At 40.0% G+C, this 26,925-nt stretch overlaps 3 protein-coding genes across 6 annotated transcripts in view; 1 reads left to right on the top strand and 2 right to left on the bottom strand.

The window, feature by feature from the left end:
* ANTXR1 (ANTXR cell adhesion molecule 1) overlaps positions 1–5,274 on the bottom strand; it is a 120,798-nt gene extending 115,524 nt beyond the window's left edge. For 2 of the 4 annotated variants that reach the window (XM_068662048.1, XM_068662051.1), the window contains exon 1: positions 4,756–5,271. In XM_068662048.1, the coding sequence (XP_068518149.1) occupies positions 4,756–4,907 (152 nt within the window). In that variant the 5' untranslated portion in view covers positions 4,908–5,271. Of the gene's footprint in view, positions 1–4,755 lie in introns of all 4 variants that reach the window. The other 2 variants (XM_068662049.1, XM_068662047.1) reach the window with 2 other exon arrangements.
* The window catches only part of GKN2 (gastrokine 2), a 47,914-nt gene that overhangs the window by 4,004 nt on the left and 16,985 nt on the right, over positions 1–26,925 (top strand). The window lies entirely within an intron of this gene.
* LOC137845377 (gastrokine-1-like) lies at positions 21,272–26,138 on the bottom strand. Its single transcript, XM_068662520.1, has 6 exons — positions 25,937–26,138; positions 25,270–25,323; positions 24,741–24,899; positions 24,410–24,520; positions 22,278–22,446; positions 21,272–21,551 (listed from the first exon to the last, which is right to left on the bottom strand). The coding sequence occupies exons 1-6, from the start codon at positions 25,997–25,999 to the stop codon at positions 21,436–21,438; spliced, it is 672 nt and encodes a 223-aa protein (XP_068518621.1). The 5' UTR covers positions 26,000–26,138; the 3' UTR covers positions 21,272–21,435.

The raw sequence follows: 26,925 nt of genomic DNA, 5'->3' as shown, positions 1-26,925 counted from the left end.
AGAGTGCTGCAGGCACACTCAGCTCTCATTATAAGCCAGTTTCCACCCACCACTTGTGACAATGAATAGTTTACCTTGGATTTACTACTGACTAAAGACATGTACACAGGTCTTGATGGGCAATGATTTCACATGCTAAATTAGCTGGTTGCAATCAGTGTGACTACAGCAGACACAGGAGAGAATTACACTCCTTCAGGCAACAAGTAAAAAGACACAAGAATGTGCAAATTTCCCCACACCACCTTGCCAACTTCCCTCAGCCCTCACACAAAACAAAGAAGAGTTATGCTTCAATATCCTCACAGGCCCATGCCATCCATACAGAATGTTTACATTGCTCTGGATCCAGGCCTGTGACTCCAGAATCACAGACTCACTGACTATGTTTAGAATCATAGAATCACAGAATGGTTTGGGCTGGAAGGGACCTTAAAACTCATCCAGACCAACCCCTTCCATACGAGGGACACCTTCTACTAGTTTAGGTTGCTCAAAGCACTATCCAACCTGGCCTTGAGAACATCCAAGGATGGGGCAGCCACAACTTCTCTGGGCAACCTGTTCCAGTGCCTCACTACCATCTGAGTGAAGAATTTCTAGCTTATTTCTAATCTAAACCTATCCTCTTTTAGTTCAAAACCATTCCCTCGTGTCCTATCACCACGCTCCCTGACAAAGAATCACTCCCCAGCTTTCCTGTAGACATCTTTAGGTATTGGAAGGCCACTATAAGGTCTTCCCAGAGCCTTCTCTTCTTCAGGCTGAAAAAGCCTAACTCTCACAGTCTGCCTTCATAGGCGAGGTGCTCCAGCCCTCTGATCATCCTCGGGGCCCTCCTCTGGACCTGCTCCAACAGGTCCATGTCCTTCTTATGTTGGGGACCCCAAGACTGAACATAGTACTCCACGTGGGGTCTAACAACTAGTTAAAAATAGATCAGCTATGTGGCTGAATAATGAGGGGATCACAGGAAACAAGTTGGATTATTTACTTCTTTTTGCCAAGGATCCTTTAAAGCCAAATTTTCTTTCACACACATACAGTTCCTTGCATGTTTTCCACACGTGGGTATAAAATCCTTCCTATGTTCACACACAACAGTCAAGAACACAGGAAATCATGATTTTCACTTACAGCAAATACAGCAAAAGATTACTGATAAGTTTTACCCATTATTATTCCTTCCTTCCTATCCACAAATTAATTAAATTGGAGGCTGCCTCCATCTGATCTTCAGACTGCGCTTGTATGGAGTGATTAAATACTAGAGCACTAGATACCATGAGAGTTAGGTCAGTGGGTAGTAGTCTTCAGTAGTCAAATGGATGATATTTTTTAGAATATCTGAACAATATCAGCAAAAAGAAATGTTTTCTTTATGCTTGTGATCATCATCATGTTCAGCCTGGAGAAGTGAAGGCTGATAATGATAGGACAACGGGGAATGGTCTTAAACTAATAGAAGATAGATTTAGATTAGACATTAGGAGGAAATTCTTCACTGTAAAGGCACTGGAACAGGTTGCCAAGAGAAGTTGTAGATGCCCCATCCCTGGAGGTGTTCAAGGCTGGGCTGAATGGGACCTTGGGTTGGCATCCCTGTCTATGGCAGGGGGGTTGGAGTTAGATGATCTTTAAGGTCCCTTCCAACCCAAGCCATTCTATGATTCTATGATCATCTCATTGATTCCTCATTCTTCCGTCTTAATTAAGACTCTATCTTATCTCACACCCAGGTGCTCTTTGGCACTATCTTCTGCCATTTGTTTCCCTATCATTTATTGTATACGAGTCTCAATGCTGCAGTTAAAGCAAGCAGAAACACAAAAGGATATGGCACCTAAGACCTGATTTACTTGGCAAGTAGCTGGCCCAACGTGAACCACAGTCCTCAAGAGTGTCATTGCCACACTTTTGGAAAGTAATTCTTCTAGCCTTAGGTCCAAGGGTCACAGTGTGACAGGCCTTCTCTATTGCTACCTAAGCTGTGAGCATTGCTCTTAGAAGTAATGAAAGGCATGCAAGTGCATGCACAGAGATTAAGGATGCTTTTATAAACCAGCAAGCCCACCTGCTATTTTACGAGCTTTTGTTCTGTTCATTATATGCACATCAAGTCTGCGTACCATAGCAGGATTATTTCTGAATGACTGAATGCTGGATTTTCTTCCCTTTCTTAACAATGAGAAGTGGCAGATTTGTTTCAGGTCCTCTGAGCTTACCAACTGCAGAGAGTCATGTCTCCAGCTGTATGCTGACAGCCGGAAAAAGCCTGGTTTCCCTTCAACAGTTTGCACAGCATAGTTGCAGGAGTCTGCTGAAGAGAATGCTTCAGGGAGAAAGAGCATCACTTCATGAGAACAGCCTGTAACACCTGCTTCTTCCTCAGTGCATTATGTGCTCACTTTGAATGGCCTTCATGTGGCCAGCATTTTGCTTCAAGAGCCAGCATTGTGACAGGGACTATGTGCAGCTGGAACTTGTGCGAGCAGTACACATATACAGGGTGCTAAATGGACTTAAGTAGTCAGTCCAGCCAGGCCATGAAGCAAAGGGTCAGCAGGTGGCTCTAGAACCAGTAAATTCCAGGGCTGTGTTTATTCTTTTTCTATTGCTCCTCTGATCCCAGAAAGTAAGTTGCTTAATATTTTAATGATTTCCTTCCACCATTGAAATTAATATTTCATAATTCAGAATGTAAATCTCACCTGCTTTGGTATCCTTTATCACCAGTACTTTAATTATTTTTTGAGCAATGGCAAATAAAAACAGTAATATGAGCCCTGAATCTATTACTATAATTTCATAGTTTACCTCAAGGTCTCTATAGGCATTCAGGACCACTGCAGCGTTTTTGAAGATATTCTCTAAACCCAGTAGAAAAGTAGAAAACCCTGGCTGAATAAGACCCAAATTTTATACAACTTGAGCTTAGTATCTGAAGAATGAAAGAAAGTCTTAAAGATAAAGGATATGGGATAATCTATTCTCCCACCGTCTGCAGACTCCTCCAAATTCCACCAGAGACCATCTAATTTTTTAAATCAATGAACTTTGCGTCAGAACCTCTTCAGTTCTGCATCAGAAAACAAACAAAAAACAAAAAAACACCACCAACAAAAAACAATACACTACAGAAATAGGAAACCTACATCTGTTAAAGTAGCAGTTTTTTGGATACCTTGATATATACACTGAGGTAGCTTGCATACTTTAAAGTTTGTGCCAAGCTTCATATTTCCACCCAAACTTTCCTTGAGCAAGCCTAGAAAGTCATGTCTTTTAGTAAGAGGACAGGAGCTTGAAATAAGTGGTTGTTAAAATCATATCCATCAGATTTGATAAAACCTTCGGTTCTGCTTCAGCTTTCAGGGAAACTCAGTTTGCAAAAGCTATCTGCATTACAAATAATGCTTTGTTTTTCAAATATAGCAATAGAGGTATTTCAGCTAAGAAGAGACCAGCCAAAGCAACAAAATGCAACACAGGGCAATCTTTCCACCCAATGAAGTGGAAAATAAAAATAAAAAATGAAAAAAATATATTTCCCCTGAAGTATTTGGATAACTGGCACAATAAAATATCCAGTGTACTTGTCTCAGTCTTACATTTTACCCAGTATTTTGTAATAAAGTGTTATGTAATTCCAAGTCATTTATACAAATGGAATGTGGCTGCTACTGCAAAACGCTCAAGAGGATCAGACAGAAAGCTTCATCTGCAAGCACTTTTGGCAACTTGAAATACTTTCCTGTCTCTGAAATTTGTGGTTATAAATGTTAGTTCTATGCCTCTGGCACATATATATTCAAATATTTCCAAACTTGTGGTTCAAAATAACTATTCTTAATTAAGAAAGTTAGGAGAATCTTTTTAGCTAGTACTTTTTACACTTTAAAAAAAAAAAAAAAAAAAAAAAAAAAAAAGTTGTATTGCTTCAATTCAAAGCATTCCAAAGCTCAGCATGTATTTATTTCATATTGCTCAGACTAAAATCTCAAGGCCTCTAAACAGACAAATTTACTAGTACCAGATCAGAATTAGTGATAAAAAAGTGAGTAGGCAGATATCTTCAGTATAAAGAGTTAAGCAGTCAAAATATGCATTTGATTAACAGGAAACAAAGAAAATATGACTCAGCCAGGAGCCAGGAGAAAAATAAAGTTCTCTTTTGAATAAGACACTCTAGCTGTTTTCCATCACAATGGCCAAAATCAGACCCTTTTTAAGGCAGTAGCCAACCTCTCAGAGCCTGGTCTTTACTTGCTTTGCTGCACAAAAATTCTTTCTGAGACAACGAGAAGAAGGAGACCTCCAGGCAGGCGAGCATTTTCTCCATGTTTTCAGCTACAAAATTAATGCCTGCAATAACTCCCCAGCTCTGCTTTTATGAGTGCCTCAACTTTCACAGTTCATCGGAAAATTGGTGCGACCAAGGTTCTGCTCTTGTCCTAACCATTCTTTTAAGAAACTACAGCATCAAGTACAAAATAAAGCTTTTGTATCAGCCACAACAAAACTTCTAAAAATCTGATTTACAAAGCACAATTGCATTTAATACTAGATCTACCAAAGTTACCACAACAACAACAATGACAGAGTAGTAAGGAGTTTCGCAGGTCCCTTGGGGACACGGAGACTTCTACAAAACCAAAATCTGAAGAAAACCTCCTCTGTATCAGTATATGATATTCCAGTTCATGCCGGAATAAAAATAAAAATCTTTCAAATAGAAGAGTAGAACCGACTTACTTGTCTAGAATGAAATACAAATCAAATCCTCCGTAACAGGCGGGACCACCATTCTCTCTCTTTCCACCTTGTCCATCACAGGCTATCATAAAAGTTGCTAAGAAGAGCCATTTGAAGCAAAATCTGAAGATGGTTTGCTTTGCAATAGCCATTATATCCAGAGAGGACGAGAAAAAGAAATGTCTTCTTCCACAGCTCCTTTATTTCACAGGCTTCTCCGCAAAAGCCATTCAATAACCTTTAATTGTATATACAGGTATTTTACTCCTTAAAACTCCACTTGAAACAGTTGCCCTCAGGAATTGCAAGACTTTCCCCCTTGTTTCCCTTGCACCTCTGTTTCTTGGTTTCAGATTTCAAGATGCACAATACTGTATTTAACTTTTTTTTTTTTTTTTAAAGGGACTTGACCCTTAGTCTCCCTTGCAGCTCTCTGAAAGCAGCACCATTGTTTTCTAACAGGAGCAACAGCTGCCTAACAGATCTTGCTTTATCACAGACTTCAGAAAAGACAGGGAGGGTTTCAATCCCCCCCCCGCCCCTCCCGTCCCCCTCTCCCCTCCATTATTATTGTTATTATTAAGGATGGTTTTATTTTTTCTTGCCAAATAAAAGCTCAGATAATGCCACCTTGTGGTGAAAAAGCAAGATAACCGGAGTCTCTGGATGTAAAGCGTATCGTTTGTGCACCGAGCATACAAAGCACGTGCTACAGTGGCTTTGAGTATGAACATACAAGCAGCTTTCTTAGAGCAGGCATGCAGCACTATGCAGAGGTATCTTCATTTCCCTCATTGGCTATATCTGAGTTTGAAGCTTAAAGGCTTAAAAACTTGGAGAAGCTTAGTAAAAATTAAAGTGAGAAGGTACAACGAGTTTCATCCTTTCTGTTTTCTCAGTCTTGAGAAATAACAAGTGCCTCTGCCTATGATCATACTTCCTGCTTGCTATCCTTAGCAAGCTTACTTCAGCCACCAGGGTCTAAATCCCCCCTCCTCCTGCAGACCTTGCCAGGAAACAGCTTCAGCTGAACTCACATTTTCAGTCTTCTACAAACAGTACCACAAGCTCCAAAATGCAAGCAAGTCAACTCAAAGATAAGACTATTCCCAAGACAGAGCAACCCCCAACGGAGATAAGAGATAAATCAGAAATCTGAGGAATTGGAGCATTCATCCTTCCCTCTCAAATCCTCTCATGAGAAGAGGACTTTTTTTTTATTTGTTATATTTATAATAATATATATTATATATTTTTATTCCTTTTTATTTGTTTCTGACTGACTCTGAGATGAACAAATACTTAACATTTTAAAATAGAATAAAAATACTGTACTCAGTAAAATAATTCTAGCCTGAAGCTAGCAGAAGGAAAGAAGGTTGATGGTGGAGGAGATTGGGTACCCCATGCAGCCATGGGTTCAAGATGACAGAAGGCCCAGCAGAGCTTAGGAGCAAGCCATCAAGTGAGTCATCAGATGAGGCACAGAACACTGAGATGGAGCAAGTTGCTGACAAAGTGAAATGCTGTGCTTTCTGCTTTGTCACTGATGTTCTTCAGGGCTAGTCCTCTTCATGTGTCTGTCTTAAGAAAGTGTCTTTTTGTTTATGAAATGGGTAACAGCAGCAAAATTATTGAGACACTATGAGAAAAGCATTTTCATAGTAGGAAGCCCAAGTGAAAGCCAGGAGGGCTGTTGGAATTTCTGCCCCTCCTTCACTAAAAATGCGAGGAACAAAAAAGAAGACCATAGCTTTGTGTGAAAGGCCTGTTGGTTCTTGGAGAGATAGTGTGTTGTGTTCTTTGTGTGAAAGAAGATTACAAGCAAGGTGTTTCAATTGCATGCAGCAGTTCAGTGGTTCATTAAGCTCCAGCTCATGCCTTCGGTTTGTGATTCAAACTTGCAAATGAAAACGATGGGGGAAGTGGCATCAGCAGGTGTTTGTTTGCTTGTTTGTTTGTTTGTTTTATGATCCACTCCACTATATGTATCAGTAGAGTCTTTTCTGAAACAGTGTGGAAGCTGTTTCTGTCAGTGGTAATAGCAGCACTGCTGAGAGATGAGACATCACACATGGCAGCACTGTATGGGTTTTGGAGCACCTGTGTCTTTTTTGGAGAGGTAGCAGGTTGAGGTGGTGAGCTTGTTTTGGTGCCTTTCAGATCGCCAATATCTGGCTTATATGATGGACAATGGCTTCTGTCAAGATCTCAAAATCATGTTCCTCATGGCAATTTAGGAAGGTGTTAGAGCAGTTTGCATGGATAAAGGAGACCTAAAGAGTTGCCAACACTGATACTATTATCACAAATTTATCTTCACTTTACAGGAGTTACTTCCCTGTCTTCAGTGTAGATAAGTACTTAAATTCACTCAATGTATGCATGGATGGTGCAAATCAGCATAACTGTACTAGAATCAGCAGAGCTACACTGTCTGATGTGTAGGACAAGGGTCTTCTCTGGGTAATGAGTGGTGTGCCTTTACATTTAAATTTTACCTCCTATAATACATAATTCAAGGCTGACACCCAGTGGCCAAAAAGGTTTTTCTTCCTTGGATTGCTCCAACTTTTCAAGAGAATCAAGAACTCCCTTCTGTCTTGCTTTTTTTCTGACTTAGTTGTGCTTTAATTTTGTCTCTGCTGCAACATGTAATGCTGTAACATGTAAATACATTATTATTCTGGGGATTAGTATTCTTCCCATTGCCTTTCTAAGAAAATCTGCTAACTCTGCATCTATATGTAACATCTCACCTTCCTGAACAGTAATATCAGGCTTAACAGATAAATATATTGTTTGTGATGTATTAAAATTAAACATCACAGGAGAAAATGTGGTGTAGGATATAATTCTGCCATAATCAAAGAAGACCATGCAGTTACTTTCCAAATTTTATTTCTACCTAAAACAGCCTAGCAATAGGGGTTACAGTAAAGCAATCTGCTGTCCCCTTTGTTTAGTTTTATGTGTTTTCGTAGAATCATTAAGGATGGAAAAGACCTCCAAGATCATCTGGTCCAACTATCCCTTTACCACCAGTGTCACACCCACTAAGCTATGTCCTACATCCAACCTTTCCTTAAACACCCCCAGAGACGGTGACTCCATCACCTCTCTTAGCAACCCATTCCAATGCTTAACCTCTCTTTCTGAGAAGAATTTTTTCCCTAATTTCTAGCCTGAACATCCCCTGGTGCAACTTGAGGCCAAGGCTATGCAGTTCTCAACACCTTGCTTCCTCAACTCAGCATTGTACATATATTCGAAGTACTTTGTCAGTGCTAGAGAATCCTTGCAATACTTCTGCAGCTGCTTCTTGCACTCATTTACAGTTAGACATGATTCAGTGTAGTCCACTGAAAGGGACATCTATTATGGTGTCTCTTTCTGTGTAGTCAAATTTAAACAAAGATAATCACCCCAAGTCCCGCTGATCCTGGGCTTGGGTCAAATGTTGAGGAAATCGCTACAGCCTTCTGTTTTTTAGCATTTCTGAAAATCAGGTGGCTGAATTTGACCTCCCTTCTCAAACCAAATAACTGTTATATGAACCTGAGGCTGAAATTTGTAAATGCTCTAATGTCCAAGTCCAAACCACAACACGGGATTCTCAGTCCCCCTGTGTCTTACAAGAATACAAACTCAGTATTCTCCTTATAAGTCTGTCAAATTTGATCATAGAATTAGATAGCATTAATTCTCCCTGGGAAGACATTAAAGTGCAAGAACCCTGAAACAATTAAGTCTAAATAAGGTACTAATGACAATCTAGAAACACGTGACTAACTTTGATTTGAGCAAGTAAATACACAAACAGTGATGAAGCACTGTTCATTTAAATCAATATTAGTTTTATCTGCAGATTGGTTTCCTCTGTTTTTAAGGCAAAAGGATAAGCACACATGCCCAGTAGGAGGGAGCAAAGCTGCACAGAATGAATGATTCAAATTTACTGACTACATTTCATATAATGGGATTTAAAAAGTCCTACTGCATTGCTTGATTTGCAGTCTGATGCACTCTTTTCAAAGTGCTGTAAACATGGAGAATATGACCATCCTGCTAAGAACTATTGCTTCAGATATATTCTCACATACTTCAGAACTGTACATTTTTGCAGTATATATTTTTGCAGATCTGTCTTTGGCAGAGTGACCATGAAATGGTAGAGTTCTCTATTCTTGGTGAAGTCAGGAGGGAGGTCAGTAAAAGCACTACCTTGTACTTCCATAGGGCAAACTTTGAATTGTTCCCGATGCTTCTAGGGAGGATACCTTGGGAGTCAGTCCTGAAGGCCAGAGGTGTCCAGAAAGGCTGGACACTCCTCGAGAAGGAAGTCTTCAAGGTGCAGGAACAGGCTGTCCCTGTGTGCAATAAGATGAGCCGTTGGGGAAGAAGACTGCTGCGGCTGAACAGGCAACTTTTGCTGAGTGTCTGAGAGAAAAAGAGAGTTTATGTCTGGTGGGAAGAAGGGACAGGCAAATCAGGGAGAGTACAAGGAAGTTGCCAGCATATGCAGAGAGAAAATCAGAAAGGCTAAAGCCCAACATGAGCTCAACTTCACCACAATGGAAAAGGGTAACAAAGAATGTTTTACAAATATATTAACAGTAAGAAGACAATCAAGGAGAATCTTCATCCTTTACTGGTTGCAGGGGGGAACATGACTAGGATAGGGATATGACAGGATAAGGAAAAAGCTGAGGTTCTTAATCCCTTCTTTACATCTGTCTTTACTAGTCAGACTGCTTATCCTCGGGGTACTCAGCCTCATGAAGTACAAGTCTGGGACGGGGAGCAGAAGAAACCCCCTACAGTTCAGGTGGAAACAGTTAGAAACCTGCTGCTCCACCTGGACTGTCACAAGTCCATGGGGCCAGAAGGGATCCACCCGAGGGTGCTGAGGGAGTTGGAGGATGTGATTGCTGGGTCACTTTCCATCAGTGGTCATGGTCATCTGGAGAGGTCCCAGATGACTGGAGATTTGCTAATGTGACGCCCATCTATGAGAAGGGTCATAAGGAGGACCTGGGGATCTACAGGCCTCTCAGCCTGACCTTGGTGCCAGGAAAGGCGATGGAACAGGTCATCTTGAATGCAATCATGCAGCATATGCGGGACTACCTGGGGATCAGGCCCAGTCAGCATGGGTTCATGAAAGGCAAGTCCTGCCTGACCAACATCATCTCCTGCTATGACCGGGTGACCTTCCTGGTAGGTGAAGGAAAGCCTGTTGACGTAGTCTATCTAGACTTCAGCAAGGCCTTTGACACAATCACCCATAGTATTCTTCTGGAGAAACTGGCAGCCCATGGTTTGGACAGGTACACTCTTTGCTGGGTTAAAAAGTGGCCGGATGGCCAGGCCCAGGGAGTGGTGGTGAAAGAGTGAAATCCAGCTGGTGACCTGTCACCTTACTGTCACCTTACTGTCACCAGCTGTAAATCCAGCTGGTGACAGTAAGGCCCTGCAGAGGGACCTGGACAGGATGGATCGATGGGCAGAGGCCAATGGGATGAGGTTCAACATGGCTAAGTGCCATGTCCAGCACTTTGGCCACAAGAACCCCAAGCAGCGCTACAGGCTTGGGGCAGAGTGGCTGGAAACTGTGCAGAGGAAAAAGCTCTGGGGGCATTGATCGATGCTCACCTGCACATGAGCCAGCAGTGTGCCCAGGTGGCCAAGAAGGCCAACGGCATCCTGGCTTGTATCAGGAATAGTGCAGCCAGCAGGACCAGGGAGGTGATCGTCCCCCTGTACTCTGCTGTGGTGAGACCTCACCTCGAGTGCTGTGTTCAGCTTTGGGCCCCTCAATACAAGAAGGACATTGAGGCCCTGGAGCATGTCCAGAGAAGAGCTACGAAGCTACAAGTCCTGTGAGGAGCTGTTTAGTCTGGAGAAGAGGAGGCTCAGGGCAGACCTTATTGCTCTCTAACAACTACTTGAAAGGAAGCTATAGGGAGCTCAGGGTTGGCCTCTTGCAACTAGTGATAGGTCTAGAGGGAATGGCCTCAAGTTGCACCAGGAGAGCTTTAGGTTGGAAATTATAAGAAATATCTTCTCAGAAAGACCAGTCAGGCATTGGAATAGGTTGCTGAGGGAGGTGGTGGAGTCACCTTGGGCTGTTTAAGGAAAGGTTGGACCTGGTGCTTAGGGATATGGTTTAGTGGGTGACATTGGTGGTAGAGGGATGGTTGAACCAGATGATCTTGGAGGTCTTTTTCAACCTTAATGATTTTATAATTCCATGATTCCCTTCTGTCTCAAGTGTCAGCACAATGGTGTCTGATCTCTCACCACATTATCAACATTAAGCAAAGGAGGTACTTGGGTCTAGTGTGTATCCCACAGGACAGGAGAAGTTCCATTCCTGATCATCTAACAAATCATTTGTACAGTCTTGCCCATTGTTCTGTTGAAACACTTGGACAGGTCTACAATACTCGGGTCCTTGGTGTAGTCCATTTCCTTTTTGCCTTTCTTTGATAGGTTTGGGTTTTTGTTGTCAGCTCTTTTGGATGTAGAGGGCAAGCACAGAAATTGTATTTGTATCTTTTCACTTCAGAAACTGGACATCTAGAGTGAACATGTGCCAAGGATTAAAAATTCTGAATTTTAATTTTTCTGAAAGTCACAAACTCAGTGTCACATAGTCTCAACTCCTTTTTGTAACCGATACCTAGTAAGAAACCTTACATTTTCCTATATGAGCACCACCCAGAATGCTCTTTAATGTCCAGGAGTCCCTTCTTTAGGTATTCAGCCACTATTTCTCTTATGTGTTTCAACTGCAGTCCATTGAAAAACATGCCCTGCAGTAAAATAGCTATTAGTACAGAAATGTAATTTTGGAGCAATTTCCCTGTAAATGTGTTTCCATGGGAGCAGGTTTGATGACAAAAAAAAAAAAAAAAAGCAAAAAAAAAAAACCTCTATGGATACTTGGCAGCACTGGGTAAAGAGAAGGACAAAAAGATTATTTTAATAACACAGGAAAACCAGGCTAGCAGATTTTCCTCAAGCAAAACTCCTTTAGATTTTTGCTGTTACAGAAGTCAAGACTTGAAGAGAACCAAAGCTTAGAACAGAATTGTTTGATAGCAGGAGTATCAATCACATCAGTGAGGTGCTGCCACTGAAATAATGTCACATTTTGAGAATTTCTTGTCTAGAATAGGAAAATGTTTCCACACAAGATCATATCCAGAATGAGTAGACTAACATCAGCATAGCTTGTGCCTCTCAGTAGTCCTCGTGGTTCTGTTGAAATTGAAAACTAATGTCATTTACATGAACATTTTACGTAAAGTAAACAAGTAAACATTACATTTTACATAAAGTAAAAAAGCATGCAGGTAAAGATTATGAAGATGATTCTAATTTGCAACTTTCAATTAGAGACTGAACAGTGTCCTGAAAATAAATTACCCATCTCAAAATATCAACCTTGTTCTTTCCCAGTTTTGAGAAATCTAGCTTTGCAAGCCATGAAAACGGGACTTTTCCACAGTTGTGTAACTCAGGTCCTAGGCTTGAATGAGTCATTTACCTCTTTCACACAATCAAGCTGTACAGTGAAAGCAGTCATTCAGACTGTTATCTCCAGTGTTTCTATATCAAAGCTTTTGTTATTGGAAATAGACAGATATGTATGTGTTTTCTTAATGAATCAAACCTAGATAGCTTCAACCACAGGTCATAATATTAAACCTAAATGTAGGTTTGGTATGTAGGTATTCCTCCATTGGCAAGCTCAGAAAAAGAAAAAGGGGAAAAAAAAAAAAAGAGAGGTTATTCATATACTTTCAATATAATTTTGATTAAACCAATTCAAATTGTCAGTGTCTTAGAGCAAGACGCTGTGTTCCATGGTAGCTGTATTAGTGGAGTTGATAACTAAGATTTCTCCATTTTGTCAGTTATTGCCCATGAAGCCCGTGTCAAGTTGCCTGTCAGTAGTCTGACAGGTGGTAAGTCTATTACAAACTGTCTGGACACATATCCTAAATACAGATAGATTTCTGAGGTAGTTGCAGGATATCCTTTAGCTTTGGTAGAGGAAATGCAAGCCCTGACTTAAGGGCAGAAAAACAAATCAAAGAGTAGCCATTTGCATTAACCAAAGCTGTTTATCAGCCCTGACACTTAAGTTGGTTAAGTTTAAAATTTCTTTACATACCATCAGGTCTTATTCTGCTCTGGATAAGTCTAAATGTGGCATAAAGGCAAGAAACAATATTCAGGATAGATTTTCAGTTATTTACTGAGTACAATATTCCATAATACATTATACAATATCCTTTATGCTGTTGTCATGCCCTACTTTGCCTTCTTATTAGTGTTTCTCTATTTAGATTACTTTCCAGCAGAGGCTGGAAAGAAACTTCAGTAGTAGTATGTGTTTTAATGTCAATCAGACATTATTAATTATTAATTATTATTATTAATTATTATTATTTAATTAATTATAATAGTAATTATATCAATATATAATATTATATATAATATTATACATATTATATATTATTATATATAGTTTTATATTATTACATGTTATATGTTATATATTATATATTATATAGTTCACTATTCTTGGCGAGGCCAGGAAGGGGACCAGTAAAACCACTGTATTGGACTTTCGGAGGGCTGACTTTAGGCTGCTCAGGACACTAGTTGGTGGAGTTCCTTGGGAGGCAGTTCTAAAGGGCAGAGGGGTCCAGGAAGGCTGGGAGCTCTTCAAGAGGGAAATCTTAATGGCGCAAGAGCGGTCTGTCCCCATGTGCCCAAAGATGAGCCAGCGGGGAAGAAGACCAGCCTGGCTCAACAGAGAATTGTGGCTTGAGCTTAGGAGAAAAAAGAGGGTTTATAATCTTTGGAAAAGTGGGCAGGCCACTAGGGAGGACTATAAGGATGTTGTGAGGCTGTGCAGGGACAAAATTAGGAAGGCCAAAGCTCATCTGGAGCTCAATCTGGCTACTGCCGTTAAAGATAACAAAAAACGTTTTTATAAATACATCAACACAAAAAGGAGGACTAAGGAGAATCTCCATCCTTTACTGGATGCAGGGGGAAACTTAGTTACAAGAGATGAGGAAAAGGCGGAGGTGCTTAATGCCTTCTTTGCCTCAGTCTTTAGCGGCAATACTGGTTGTTCTCTGGATACCCAGTACCCTGAGCTGGTGGAAGGGGATTGGGAGCAGGATGTGGCCCTCACTATCCTCGAAGAACTGGTTGGTGACCTGGTACAGCACTTGGATGTGGAGTGGAAAAGAAAGGGCAAAGACATGAAGGCGTGGAGGTAAGTTAATCAGACAAAGGAAGAGACAGCTGTAGTTGTCCTAAGAAATGGTGATAAAATTAATTCTCCATGGAATTAAGTTAAAGAAAACTAGGAAAACTGAGGTGCAACTTCAAGTCCTGCAAGCCTAATCACATCATGCATCTAAAATATCTCCAGAACATATAGGAATTGCTTTTAATCTTTTCCATTCTACGTTAGATTCTGCCTCTCATCTTTCTCTTTTAATTGAATTCAGCTTACACAAGTGAGATAAGTAAAAGACCATTTGTCAAGTTTAACATTTTTCTTCCAGGCATCCCTTTTGCCAGATCATTCACATGACAACATTCTTACTAACTTAAGCCTTAAAAACAGATCTCCAAGTCATTCTCTGCTAATACATACAGTTATTTTATATTAACATATCTTCATGATGTCAAGCTAGCTTGTGTTTTCCATTAAACTCTCTGCTGTTTCTCAGTATACTGACAAGATACTCAAGTGTAAACAGGTTCCTGCATTTCATATAAAAGCTATTAATTGCCATGTTAAGAAGACTAAACTCAAGTTAACTGTCCCAGTCCTTTGGTTACCGTTTAATGGTCCCTCATTAGAGGACTTTACTTGCTTTGAAGGTCTACTAACAATAATTGCAAATTGAAAATCTAATACTGAAATCTAATAAAGCTTCTTTAAAATTATACTCAGGTAGGGAGCAACTAGCATGATATAAATTGACTGGGCAGCTTCCCTTTTGTTTTCTGGTGATCAAGAACAGAACTCTCTCTTTAGAGTATTGCCCTTCTTTGCTCAGAATCCAGTTATTGTTCAAGAAGGACATTCCTGTGATTTGGTACAGCACATGCCTGATGATAGATTTGTGTTTCTAGGCTGCCCAGCTCATTAGTAAAGGACACAGTAGGAACACTGTCCACCAGACAACAAGCATCAGTCATTATATGAACAATGTTTTATTTGACATTTATTCTGGAACATATTCTTCCAATGCAGTTTTTGACTACAACACATCAAGTGTTCAGAAAGGCAGTTCTGCTGCTTTACACATACCTTGCTCCAGTTTCTAAAAGAAAAATACATTGTTCCAGGATTTTAGACACAAACTTCCTTTCTTTGAGAGCTCTGATTCAGAGTAAATTTTTGGGCCTGAAATATGTGGACAGTCAATTCATTACTACAAGACGAAGAGTGTAGCACCTCTTCAAATGTCCCCAGAAAGGAAGGACGTGAACTACAACAGACACATTTAAGTCTCCCCCTTGTTCCCCCTCCTAGGACTGATGTGTGCTAATCCAGATAACTTTTTTTTGCCTGGGATGTTCTTAAGTTCCATATCCTCTCAAACTGCTATAGAATAAAGCCTCTAAAGTAAGAAAGTAATAGAAACTGAGGGACGATGTTCTTAAACACAGATCATATGCACCTGCATAACTGAGGACATCCTGACTATTTTGTCTGAACAGAAGAAATTATCTTGATTTAAATCTTTTGAGCAATGGGGAACTTGTCTTGCTAAAGCTTTAGTATTTACTGGCCCTACTCCTGTTCCCCCTCTTACATAAATAAATAAATAATGTTATGTTAACTTTTTAACAGTAGGTTTCATGTTGGGAAAGAGTAGACACATCATTGTTTGTCTTCTAAGAGCTGACATAAGTCTGACAAACTGTCACATGTCCTGGTTAATTCAGCAGAAACAGCACTGTATTCCTGGCTTGATTCATTTCAAATTTATACTACCGAGAGACTGGAAATACAGATCTGGGATAAACTGTCAGGAAAGCATAAAGACTCTTTCTACATGGCCCTGGCAGTAGAAATGGAATACATCTTTCACCTCTCTTAACAGTGCCATTGCAGCATTAACAAAGGAAAGCTAAGCCCATTTTCTTGCACCTTCAAGGTTGAGTTAGAGGCCTTGGGAGTAAGCATCTGGGAATCTTGCTCTGCCTTATGTGGGTCATAACTGTGTTGTATTGTGGATGAATCTGTGAAACAAAACTCCATCCCTCTGAGCATTCAGTGTGGTGTCTTTGGCCAGTTCTCACTATGTAGTGGAAAAACAATTAGAGGGCTCTATTTTAGGAATATATTAACTCTGTAAATCATATAAATCATGAGAATATTCTTTGCCTAACAACAACAAAAAAATCATTGTATTCTCCTTCTCATTCTACCTTTCATGCCACCATAAAGGAGATTTTTTTTTTAATTAATTAATTTATTTATTTTGTGGAAGGTCTTAATTCTCTATGCAATATTTGTAATGTATGTACTTTGCTTGCCCATTCTTAAGGGTGTGCCCTGTCTTAAGAGCCAGCTTTTAAGAATACCAAATGGGCTCAAAAATGTAGAGGAGGTGCAATCAGATACTTTAATATCTGTCTAAGGGTTTAGATAGAATAATTTCAGTTGGAAGCAATCTACAAAGGTTGAGTACAACTGTCAGACTACTTTGGGGCTGACCCAAAGTTAAAACATGTCATTAAGATCATTAGCCAAATGCCTGTTAAACGCAGACAGGCATGGGGCATCAAGCACCTCACTGGAGAGCCTGTTCCATTGTCTAGCTACCCTCTCAGTGAAGTTTTCCTAATGTCTTGTCTGAACCTCCTCTGGCACAGCTTTGAGCCCTTCCCATGTGTCTTATCACTAGATACGAGGGAAAACAGATGAGCACCTCCTCTATTTCTCCCCCCTCAGGAAGCTGTAGAGAGCAATGTCTCCTCTTAGCCTCCAAACAAGACAACCTAAGACAACAAAGTCCTCAGCCTCTGCTCATAAGACATGCCTTCCAACCCTTTTACCAGCTTTGTTGTCCTCTCCTGGAAACATTCAGGTATCTTAACATCTGTTTTATATAGAGGAGCCCAGTACTGCACACGGTACCCCAGAGTGAGGACAAGCAATGCTAAATACAATGGGAGAATCACCTCCTTTGACTAGACGGCTATTCTGTTTATACACACCCCAAAATGCAGTTTGCAGCCTTGGCTGCCAAGGCACGCTGCTGGCTCATGTTGAGCCTTCTGTGAAGCAGCACCCCCCCAGCTCCCTTTCTGCTATGCTGCTCTCCAACCATTTGTCTCACAGCCTGTACTTATGTCTGGCATTATGCTGTCCCAGGTGCAGACTCTGGCATTTGTTTTCATTAAATTTTGTGCCTTTGCTGATCGTGCAATGTTCCAGTCTATTTAGATTGCTGTGCAAGGCACTAATCCCTCCACAGAGTTAAAAGCACCTCCCAGTTTAGTATCATCAGCAAATTTACTAAAGATGCATTCAACTTCTGCATCCGGATAATTGATAAAATTATTGAATAGAACCAGCCCCAAGATTGAGCCTTGGGGAACACCACTATTGGCTGGATGACAGACAGATGTATTCCCAATCACTACAATCCTTTGAGCCCTACTGTTCAGCCAATTCACACCCAATGTACCGTGTACCTATTGGACAGGGCACACAACATTCCCCAGTGTACAGTTATGACATGGCAATGGCCTCTTCAGCTTTTCTTGCCTATTTTCAAGCAGCTATCTGTAGTTGTTGACAACTCTGATAAAGTGTGTTAGGCTCTTAGCAGTTCTGTATGCCTCGTGAAGATTCATGGTAATTCTAATAATTGGCAAAGAAACAAATTCCTCAATATTTTCTCTGTGTCCCCCTAAAATTAAGTCAAGGTGAAGAATGGGCTGTGACAGGATATTTGAGGTTTTAGAATTAGTTTTTCATGGCTGGCTTGCTTTCTTGAGAGGACTAGAAAAAGCATTTATTTAATGCTGTATTTGTCATGTTCTAAGGGGGGCTGAGCCCTATGCTTACCACTGAAACTGGATGGGATAAAGCACATGATTGGAGCACTGCAATCGATGTCTATAAACAGTTCAAATGGGACAGGCAAGGAAGGAATGTTGATGGAAGTTGCCCTCTACACAAAATATGGGGTTGTTGTTTTTCAGTCACAGCTCTGTGCAATGCGCAGTTCAAGAGCTTACAGATGAAAAATTAGAGATCAAGCCAGAAAAGGGAACTTCTTGTTTGGTGTTTACCACAGATTGCCTGATCCAAGGAAAGGGTGCTGATGAAGAGTTCTTTCTTCAAGTACAGGAATCAACATGTTTGCAGGCACTGATTCTGATAGAGGACTTCAACTACCCTGACATTTGCTGGAAAAGTGGCATGGCAAACTGCAAGCACTCTTCTGGAGTGCCTTGAGGATAATTTCCTAGTCCAGATGATAAAAAACAAACAAACAAACAAAGGAGATGTGTTACTGGACCTGTTGCTTACCAATGAAGGGCTTATTAGAGGGGTCAAGATTGGAGGTAGTCTGGGTAACAACTGCAGGTCTACTAGAATTTATAATCTTGAGAGATATAGGCAGGGCAAAAGCATGGTCAAGGCCCAAAGCTTCAGGAAGACAATCTTTCATCTCTTTAAGGGTCTAATGGATGGGACCTGCTGGGAAACTGTCATCAAGCATAAAGGAGCAGAAGAGAGCTGGGAGATATTTAAATGCACTTTTCTTAGGGAACAGGAGCTCTCAATTCCAACATGCAAGAAGTTGGGTAAGGAAGTCAGGAGATCAGCATCCCTGAGTCAGGACCTCTTAACCAAACTAAAATACAAAAATGAGATGCATAGACAGTGGAGGCAGGAGCATGCATCCTGGGAAGATTATAGAAATATGGCCTGGGAGTGTAGGGATGGGATCAGGAGAGCCAAGGCACAGCTGGTGCTGAACTTGGCAAGGAATACGGAGAATAACAAGAAGAGTTTCTACAGGTACATAAAAGGAATATTAGATAAAGAATAAAAGATAAAGGAATTTGTGTACCTCTGATGAGTGAGATAGGGGACCTGGCTACAACTGACAATGAGAAGGCTGAGGAACTCAATATTTTGCCTCAGTCTTCACTGGCAATTGCTCTTTCCATACCTCCCAAGTCATAAAACTTCAAGGAAGGGACTGGGGGAATGAATCCCACCCCAAGTAGGAGATCAGGTTTGAGACCTGAGAAACTTGAATATGAACAGTCTAAGTGACCCGATGAGATGCATCCCAGGGTCCCGAAGAAAGAGGAAGATTGAGTAGCTAAGCCACTATCCATCATGTTTGAAAAGCTGCAGTTGTCAGATAAAGTCTCCATTGACAGCAAAAATGGGAAACATAACACCGTTTTTAAAAAGGGTAAAAAGAAGGATCCAAGGAACTACAGACTGGTCATCCTCACTTCTGTGCCCAGTAAGTTAACAGAGCAGATCCTCCTGGAAACCATGTTAAGGCCTATGGAATATGAAGAGGTGACTGAAGACAGCCAACATGGCTTCAAAAAGGGTAAATCATGCCTGACTTAATGTGTTGGCCTTCTATGACAGTGACAGCATTGGTGGACAAGGGAAGAACAGCTCATGTCATCTACCCTGACTTGTGCAAAGCCTTTGATGCATTCCCACACAACATCTTTGTCTCTAAATTGGTGTGATATGGATTTGATTGATGGACTACTGGGTGGGTAGTTGGGAAGGAATTGTCTAGATGGGTGCATACAAGAATTTATGGTCAACTGCTTAATGTCCAGTTGGAAACCAGTGACAAGCATTGTCTCTCAGCAGTCTGTATTGGGACCAATGTAGCATAATATCTTAATTGGTGACATGAACAGTGGGATTGAGTGCACCCTCAGAAAGTTTGTTGAGTCTTCAGGGAGACCTTATTGCAATCTTCCAATACTTGAAGTGGGCCTACAAGAAAGATGGGTAGAAACTTTTTACCAGAATGTTTAGTAATAGGACAAAGCTTAAGGATTTTAAACTAAGAGAGGGTAGATTTAGATTAAATATTAGGAAGAAATTCCTTACTATAAGAGTGGTGAGACACTGAAACAGGTTGCCCAGGGAAGTTGTGGATGCTCCATCCCTGGAAGTGTTGAACATCAGGTTGGATGGGACCTTGAACAACCTGGTCTAGTGGAAGCTGTTGTATTGGGCTTATGTGGCAAGGTTTTGGGGTGGGGGTGGGGCTTCAGGCATGGCCTCTGTGAGAAGAGTCCAGAAGATATCCCATGTCAGAGAAGAACCAGTTCCCACTGGCCCCAAAAGGAACATACTGCTAATCAAAGCTGAGCCAATGAATGACCTCGAATGTGCTTCTGTGAGAGTGTATTTAAGAAAGGAAAAAACTTCTGTGCAACAGCAGCTGTGAGAGAGGAATGAGAAGATATAGAGAAACAACCCTGCAAGGTCCATGCAGAAGGAGGGCAGGAGGTGGTGTTGGTGCCAGAGCAGAAGCTCCCCTGCAGCCTCTGGAGAGGATCCTGGAGGAGGAGGCTGTCCCCCTGCAGCCCATGGTGTTGTCTGTCAGTGCAGATTACCACACTGCTGCCTGTGGAGACCCCATGCAGAAGAGTCTGGGCTGGAACTGTAGCCTGTGGAGAGGCACTCACAGTGGAGCAGGAGGTCTGGTGGGAGCTGCTGCCAATGGGGAACACATGCTGGAGCAGCGTGTTCCTGAAGGCCTGCAACCTCTAGTATGGAGCCATACTGGAGCGGTTCTTGAAGAACTGCAGTCTGCGGGAAGCTCATGGTAGACCAGTGCAGGAAGGATGGTATCCCATGTGACGGACCCCATGCTAGAGCAGGGGAAGAGTGTGACAATGAAGGAGTGGCAGAGATGAGCCATTATAAATTGACCACAACCCCCATTCCATGTTCCCTTGAGCTGTGTGGGGGTAGGAGGCAGTAGAAGGTGAATCCAGGGAGAATGTATTTTTAAGTTTGTTTTTAGGTCTTACTGCTATAATCTGCTATTGGTAAGCAATAAATTATAGTAATGTCCTTCATGCTGAGTATGTTTTGCCCATAATGGTACTCAGTGAGGGATCTCCCTTATCTTAATCTGGTAACGCTTTTCATCTTAGTTTCTCCCCCCGTCTTTTTGTGGAGTGGGGGTGAGAGAGCAGTGCAGCGCTGTTGAGCTATTCACCAGTGTGAAACCACCACTCATGTCCCTGCACATGTCAGGGAGGTTGAAACTAGATGATCTTTAAAGAGGTCCATTCCAAACCAAACCATTTTATGATTTGGGAGTGTTTTTTTTTTGTTTGTTTGTTTTGTTTTGTTTTGTTTTAGTTTGTTTTCTGAAAGCTTTCATAGATCTTAAAGAGTAAAGAGTGTAGTAATGAGAAATCAGCCACAGTTCATCCATGCTAAAGGTGTTTATTTGAAAGATACTATCACCGATTGATCTGTTTCAACATCTGAATCATGAAGAACAAAACTCTTGAGAGATGTAATGTCAGGGAAGAACATCATCAGGGATGGCTTTGTTCAGCTACCGAGCATTCTTACTAGGTTCAAGAAAGGTACAATGCTCAAAGGTTCTGAGCCTGAGCCTGAACCGGAACCTGAGCCTGACAGTAGTCAATGCCCAAAAGATTCAGGAGATCAAGTCTGTAGCAAGAGGCTGGGTTGTACCAAACCTGGGATCCTAAAAAAAAAAAAGAAAAGAAAGTATGATGAGTTAATACCCAAGATGTTTTTAAATGATCTATTCATTGATTGGCAGCCCTTAATACCTGGGACATTGCACTTGCATTCTTATTCAAATTGGGCCATTTCAAATACCAAAGCAATTATCAAAGCCAGGTGAGCAGCACTAAGTGTAAATACTGCTATGTCAGAATGCAACATCCTATGCGTGATCTTTGGAGCATGTCTCACATGATAGTGTTTACAAACGGTCAGGTTGCTATAAGGCTCATAGTACTTTGCTGATGCTGCAGGACTGACTTCTGAGTGAAAGATTCTTTTGTAGTTACCAAATACAATTGGACCTTTAACTCATAAAAAGGATCACAAAGATATGCTATTTAATATTCTCTACATTTTCTAGTATTAAGGGCACTATGATACTCTATACTGTTAGTGTATATTACTGTGTATTGTACAGTTATGTTAGTGCTACCTAATAGGTCCTGTCAGGCTTTGACATTATCAAACAAGCCTATAAAGTTGAGGCCACTAAACTCCTACATTGTAATCACTCTACCTCAGAAAAACCTACAGGGAATGAAGCAGCTTGGCTTAATACTGAGCCCTTCCTGCAACTCCTAATTTGTGCCTGTCTCTAGTTGTAACAGCAGTATTTGTGTATTTCTGAAGGAAACAAAATCACTTGCTTAGTTACACATGAAACTTGTATGATCACACTTACCCTGATTACCCATATTACTCAGATCCTGCTGGTATTCATAAGCCATGAAAGTTGTGAGTCCTCTGCACAGACTGTAGATCTCTGATCCATAGGAAGTGAGGTCACGGATACGTCTGTTTGAGACGACGTATCTGATATCCCTTGAAACCACTCTTTCGCCTTTCACGTTCTAAACATCAAATAAGATCATTCAACAAGATCAGTGCATTGATCCATTAAATGTTATGCATATTCCTATTTCTGGAATGATGAGTGAATGCTTGATGTTCTACCAAAACTCCGCTTAGTGCAGTCTTCTAAACTGATGTGAAAATACGAGACCATTAGTAAGTGCTGAAGACAATTCCTAGGACAGATCTTTCTAAGGGAGTAAAGGTGGAAGCAGGCTAAAGAGAATGGAAAACTTCACTAAGTAGCTGCATAGGAAAAGAGAAGTGCAGACAGTATTTTAACACAGATTTCCCCCCCAAGTATTTTCTCAGTCAGTTCCTAACCTCTTACCGTAGAGATACTTGAAGAGTGGAAAGAGAAATCTATTCAGTTATCTAAAACTGGAACCAAGGAGGGCAGTAGCAACAGTTGGCAGATGTATTTACATTAAAATAATTCACAAGCTGTTTTTATGACCTCTTTGGGAACTCTGCTGAATATTTTAATGGGATAGTTTCTCTGAACTGTTCCAGGGTGCTTTGTTTCCAATGAATTTCAAATATATTTTCCTACTTTGTCCTGTAGACAGTGTTTCTGTATGCCTGTATTTTCTCTTATGACCTAGGCTTCCTGCTAGTTTGTATTCATTATTCAGCTATAGCCACAGAACTCCTGTTCTGAATCATACCATTAATATGAGGTTGAACTGAATATGGGGAGATGCCCTCTTATACCTCAAAGGAAAACAGAGATTCAAACAACAGCACACACAAAGCAATATTCCAAAATGGAAAGTGCAATTTTTTGTTCAAGTGACTCAGAATTAACCATCTTTGTAACTTGCCATCCAAAAATAATGTCGCTGAAAGCTTCCTAAAATAAATTGTTTCTTAGCATACTACAGAACCCAGACTTTTTCAGAGAAACTGTAGACTAGGGGGAGGGTAGAAGGGTAGAATGCACCTACTCTTTTTCTTTTGAAAAAAGACATCACCATGCCACTTCCAACAACCTAGTCTACTCAAGAAAGAGAAAACATACTCTTAAGAAACAGTTTGATAAACTCCACAGTTAAGAGACACTTAGCAAGGATTATTGAGACTGTTCTATACTTTCAAAATTACTGTGGAATTTTATCAAAAGGTTCCTGAAAGCCCACTCAAATACACTTCCTTCTTGCTGGTAAGCAGTGAGTTGAGAGGGCTTCAGAGAGCACAGATATACATCTTAGTAAAAGCAACCTTGGAACTATATTTAGATGTGAAAGGTTTTGCTCAAATCTGAACTTATATAACTACATTTTTCTTCCCCATCAAACACTTTTTTCCCTTTAAAGCCTGGATTTTTATAAGAATTTAGTTCTCAGACTTTAGGAGGAGTCTATGTCTACAAAAGGTTAATATGCTGAAATTTTTGAAAATGTTGCATTAATTTTGTGGGCTGGATTTATGCTAGTATGGACATTAGTTCTTTTGAAAAAGTTTTAAAAGGGCTTGACATTTTAGCTAAATTTTTTGTTGTTGTTACTGGACTAGTTGCCGTTCCCAAACTAGAGCTTCCTAAAAAATGTATTTTTAGAAATTAGAGTTTAGATTTTTTTTTTCTTATACAACGAATGTCAGATTATGAAGAGTATTGTGCTAAAAAACTAATTTTTAAAATATAACACAGTATTAAAATGTAGATAATCTAAAGTACATAATCCTTTAGATCATTATAAAATTATTTTAAGTGCTATGTAACAAAAACAGTAAAACCTCCCTTGCAAGTATCTAGAACAAGATATTTTAATTTTTCAAAGCTTTCAAATTATGTTAATATACAATGTCATTGAAATTGATACAATTTCATGATAATGTAGATTGCTTTTAAGAAAATATTGTTTTAAAAGCTGTTGAAAATAGATCTCTAATATCCCATACTTCGCATTTAGTTTTTGTTACTGTTCAATTTTACAAGTTACTGCCCCGTTTTTATCTTACCTTACTCTCTTCAGCAAGTACAGCAATTGAAGAAAGAGCAGGCATCACGACTCTGTCCATTCTAGAAATGTAGCAGACATTCTCTGACACTACTCTGCTTGCAATGTAGCCCTGTATAAAAAAGGTTGAGACTTAGAAATTCAGTTTTTCAGTAACAGAGATCAAAATAAAGTCTGTATTAAAAATCAAAGTAATGAACATAGAAAGTTTTAACCCCAAAACTTGGACTCAAAATGTTAAGAATAAAGAAACAAGCAGTCTATTTCAGTCAGCTTTGTAGGAGCTAGTCTCCTCATAAATCCTCTGAAAAAGCATGCTCTTTGCCACTCACTGTATCATAGTTCAAAACAGTTTTCCATGATTCAGTGGTTGTTTTGTCCTCAACAACTGCCACAAGGGTCTCACTATCGATGGTCAGAATTTGGTAGCCAGTGCCAACATTGATTCTCCTGTAGATGGGTTGTCTCTTGACTCCTTTCACATTCTGAAACTAGAAGACAAAATTAACATTTTTAGACTTTCAAGTGGTAGTCAGTTATCTTTTCAAAGCTTTAGAAAAGCAGTGCTATAATATAACAAATGCTGGCCCATAAGTCATGCCTTTAGCAACCATCATATTGTCAAAATGACAGAAGAGTAAGGCATTCTTTAATAGCTCTAAGAATCTTTTAATAGATTCAGTGAATAATTTCTGTATTTTACAACTGTCATCTGTGGTTTCAGAGTTTTATGCATGAAAAAAATCTTAGATTCCTTTCCCCTAAAGGCAGGGGGATGTTCAAGAAGCAGGGAATGTAGAAATGCACCAATATAAAATTATACTAAGTAGTATGCTCAGTAGTATGTAAAACTATACTCACGAATTGAGCAAGAGCTGGAGTCAGCAAGAGTCCAAGAAGGACTGTAGCCACAATCTGAAAATAACATTGAAAACATGAAAATGTAGCTGCAGGTCTGGCTGATGGATCTTGTCATGAGAATCTTAGTGGCTTTTTCTTAAAATGATGTAGAAGTGTACTTCTTGAATATTTTTTGCTTTCTTACTGAATTTACAATAGTCACCTAAAGTGGGTCATTCTTGCTTTACCCCAGAATAATGTAAAGTAAGTACACGTCAGTAGTCTACATTTTTAAGAGCTGAATCTGAAGTTGCTACAGAGGTCTACATAATAATATACAGATATTTTACAAGAGTGAGGAGAGAGAGTTTAAATTTCCTCTGCATAGGCATCACAAGAAAATTGTTCGATCCATAGTGTGTTGCTCCAGATTTGCAAAAAGGCTATAGACAAAAATGGACGCCACACTAAGGTTAGCATAGGTTGAATAGCGCATAACTAAACCTTTACAAAAATCCTTATCCCTTCATCTATTCAGGTTAATATGGTCTAAACTGCAACTTCTGAGGAGTGAAATTTCCCCAGAGAGTAACTTTCTGGTATAAATAGACACAGGCATTTAAGAGGTATAAAGGCAACAGCTATAGATCAGAGTTTTAGTCTATAAGAAAATAGCATGTATACTCACAGTGAATTTCATTTTGACTGCAGAGCTGATGCAAGTGCAGATGGAATGACTGAGGTGAACCATCCACCTTATATACGCTAGTCCTCAAAATTAGGCGTGGAATGACTAAGTATTGAAATAAAATTATCTAGTAATTTGTATCCAAGTTTGTATGTCATTGGACATTATTTCCTGCTATAACTATTTCATAAATACAGGGGTTATGCTTCTGCAAATTCTGGCCTGCCAGTCTGACAAAATTATCAGATAAGAATCCATTTGCAGTGAAAAAGGAAATGTGTTTTATGATAACTTTCTGACATATTTGCTATATAATTTTGAAAATCTACATCAAACTGGGGACCAGAGATAACCTAAGGTTTAAAAAAAAACAAACTTTACATTAGACAAAATACAAATAAGTTGGAGGCTTTGCACCATCTAAAACATACTGTACTTTACCAAATAATCACAGGGTTCACCAAAATATATGGCTCAAATGCAACATTGCCACTGAAAACTGTTTTGTGATAAATAGGACATTTCAGCAACATATGAGTCTACAGGTGTCTCTTTGTTATTCTAGGTAACAGCAATAACTTTTTTCACTTTCCCCCAGCTTATCTTCTGAGGTGAAGTAAACGTTTCTTGTATGAATGGATGATTCGCTTAGGGTGGTTTTTGAATAATTGTTTTTGGTCTCAACTTGCTCTGTTAGGTTTGGATGCAATCAGTGCATTCTGAGTCTATAACAGAGAATCACTGTAAAAATTCCAATATTATTTTCCAACCCCAATTCAGCACATCTTTCAAAAAAATAAGGGATTTCTCTCTCCTCCATCACTTCTAACCTGTGATACAAGTGCAATATTAGATCAAATTCTGGTTTAACTGAGTCAAGTCTGCAAATCTTAGGGGAGATTTTTGATGCATACTATTTTGCAAAATGGTGGTTACATTCTTGATTCTTTACAAGCAACAGTGCTTGTATGGATTTGGGCAGAAAATGT

This window comes from Anas acuta, chromosome 27 (genome assembly GCF_963932015.1).
Source record: "Anas acuta chromosome 27, bAnaAcu1.1, whole genome shotgun sequence".
In the NCBI taxonomy this organism is placed as follows: Eukaryota; Metazoa; Chordata; class Aves; order Anseriformes; family Anatidae; genus Anas; species Anas acuta.
The sequence above is the reverse complement of the archived record's forward strand: the minus strand, read 5'-3'. Positions and strand labels throughout refer to the sequence as shown.

What these genes read in the sequence shown, in the direction of transcription:
- LOC137845377 (XM_068662520.1), bottom strand. Translation starts at nt 25,999, where the DNA reads ATGGTTCACCTCAGTCATTCCATCTGCACTTGCATCAGCTCTGCAGTC. An exon ending in CTCCAGCTCTTGCTCAATTC is followed by an intron (nt 24,900 to 25,269) that starts GTGAGTATAGTT and finishes TTTGTCTTCTAG; the next exon opens with TTTCAGAATGTGAAAGGAGT. An exon ending in TACTTGCTGAAGAGAGTAAG is followed by an intron (nt 22,447 to 24,409) that starts GTAAGATAAAAA and finishes TTTGATGTTTAG; the next exon opens with AACGTGAAAGGCGAAAGAGT.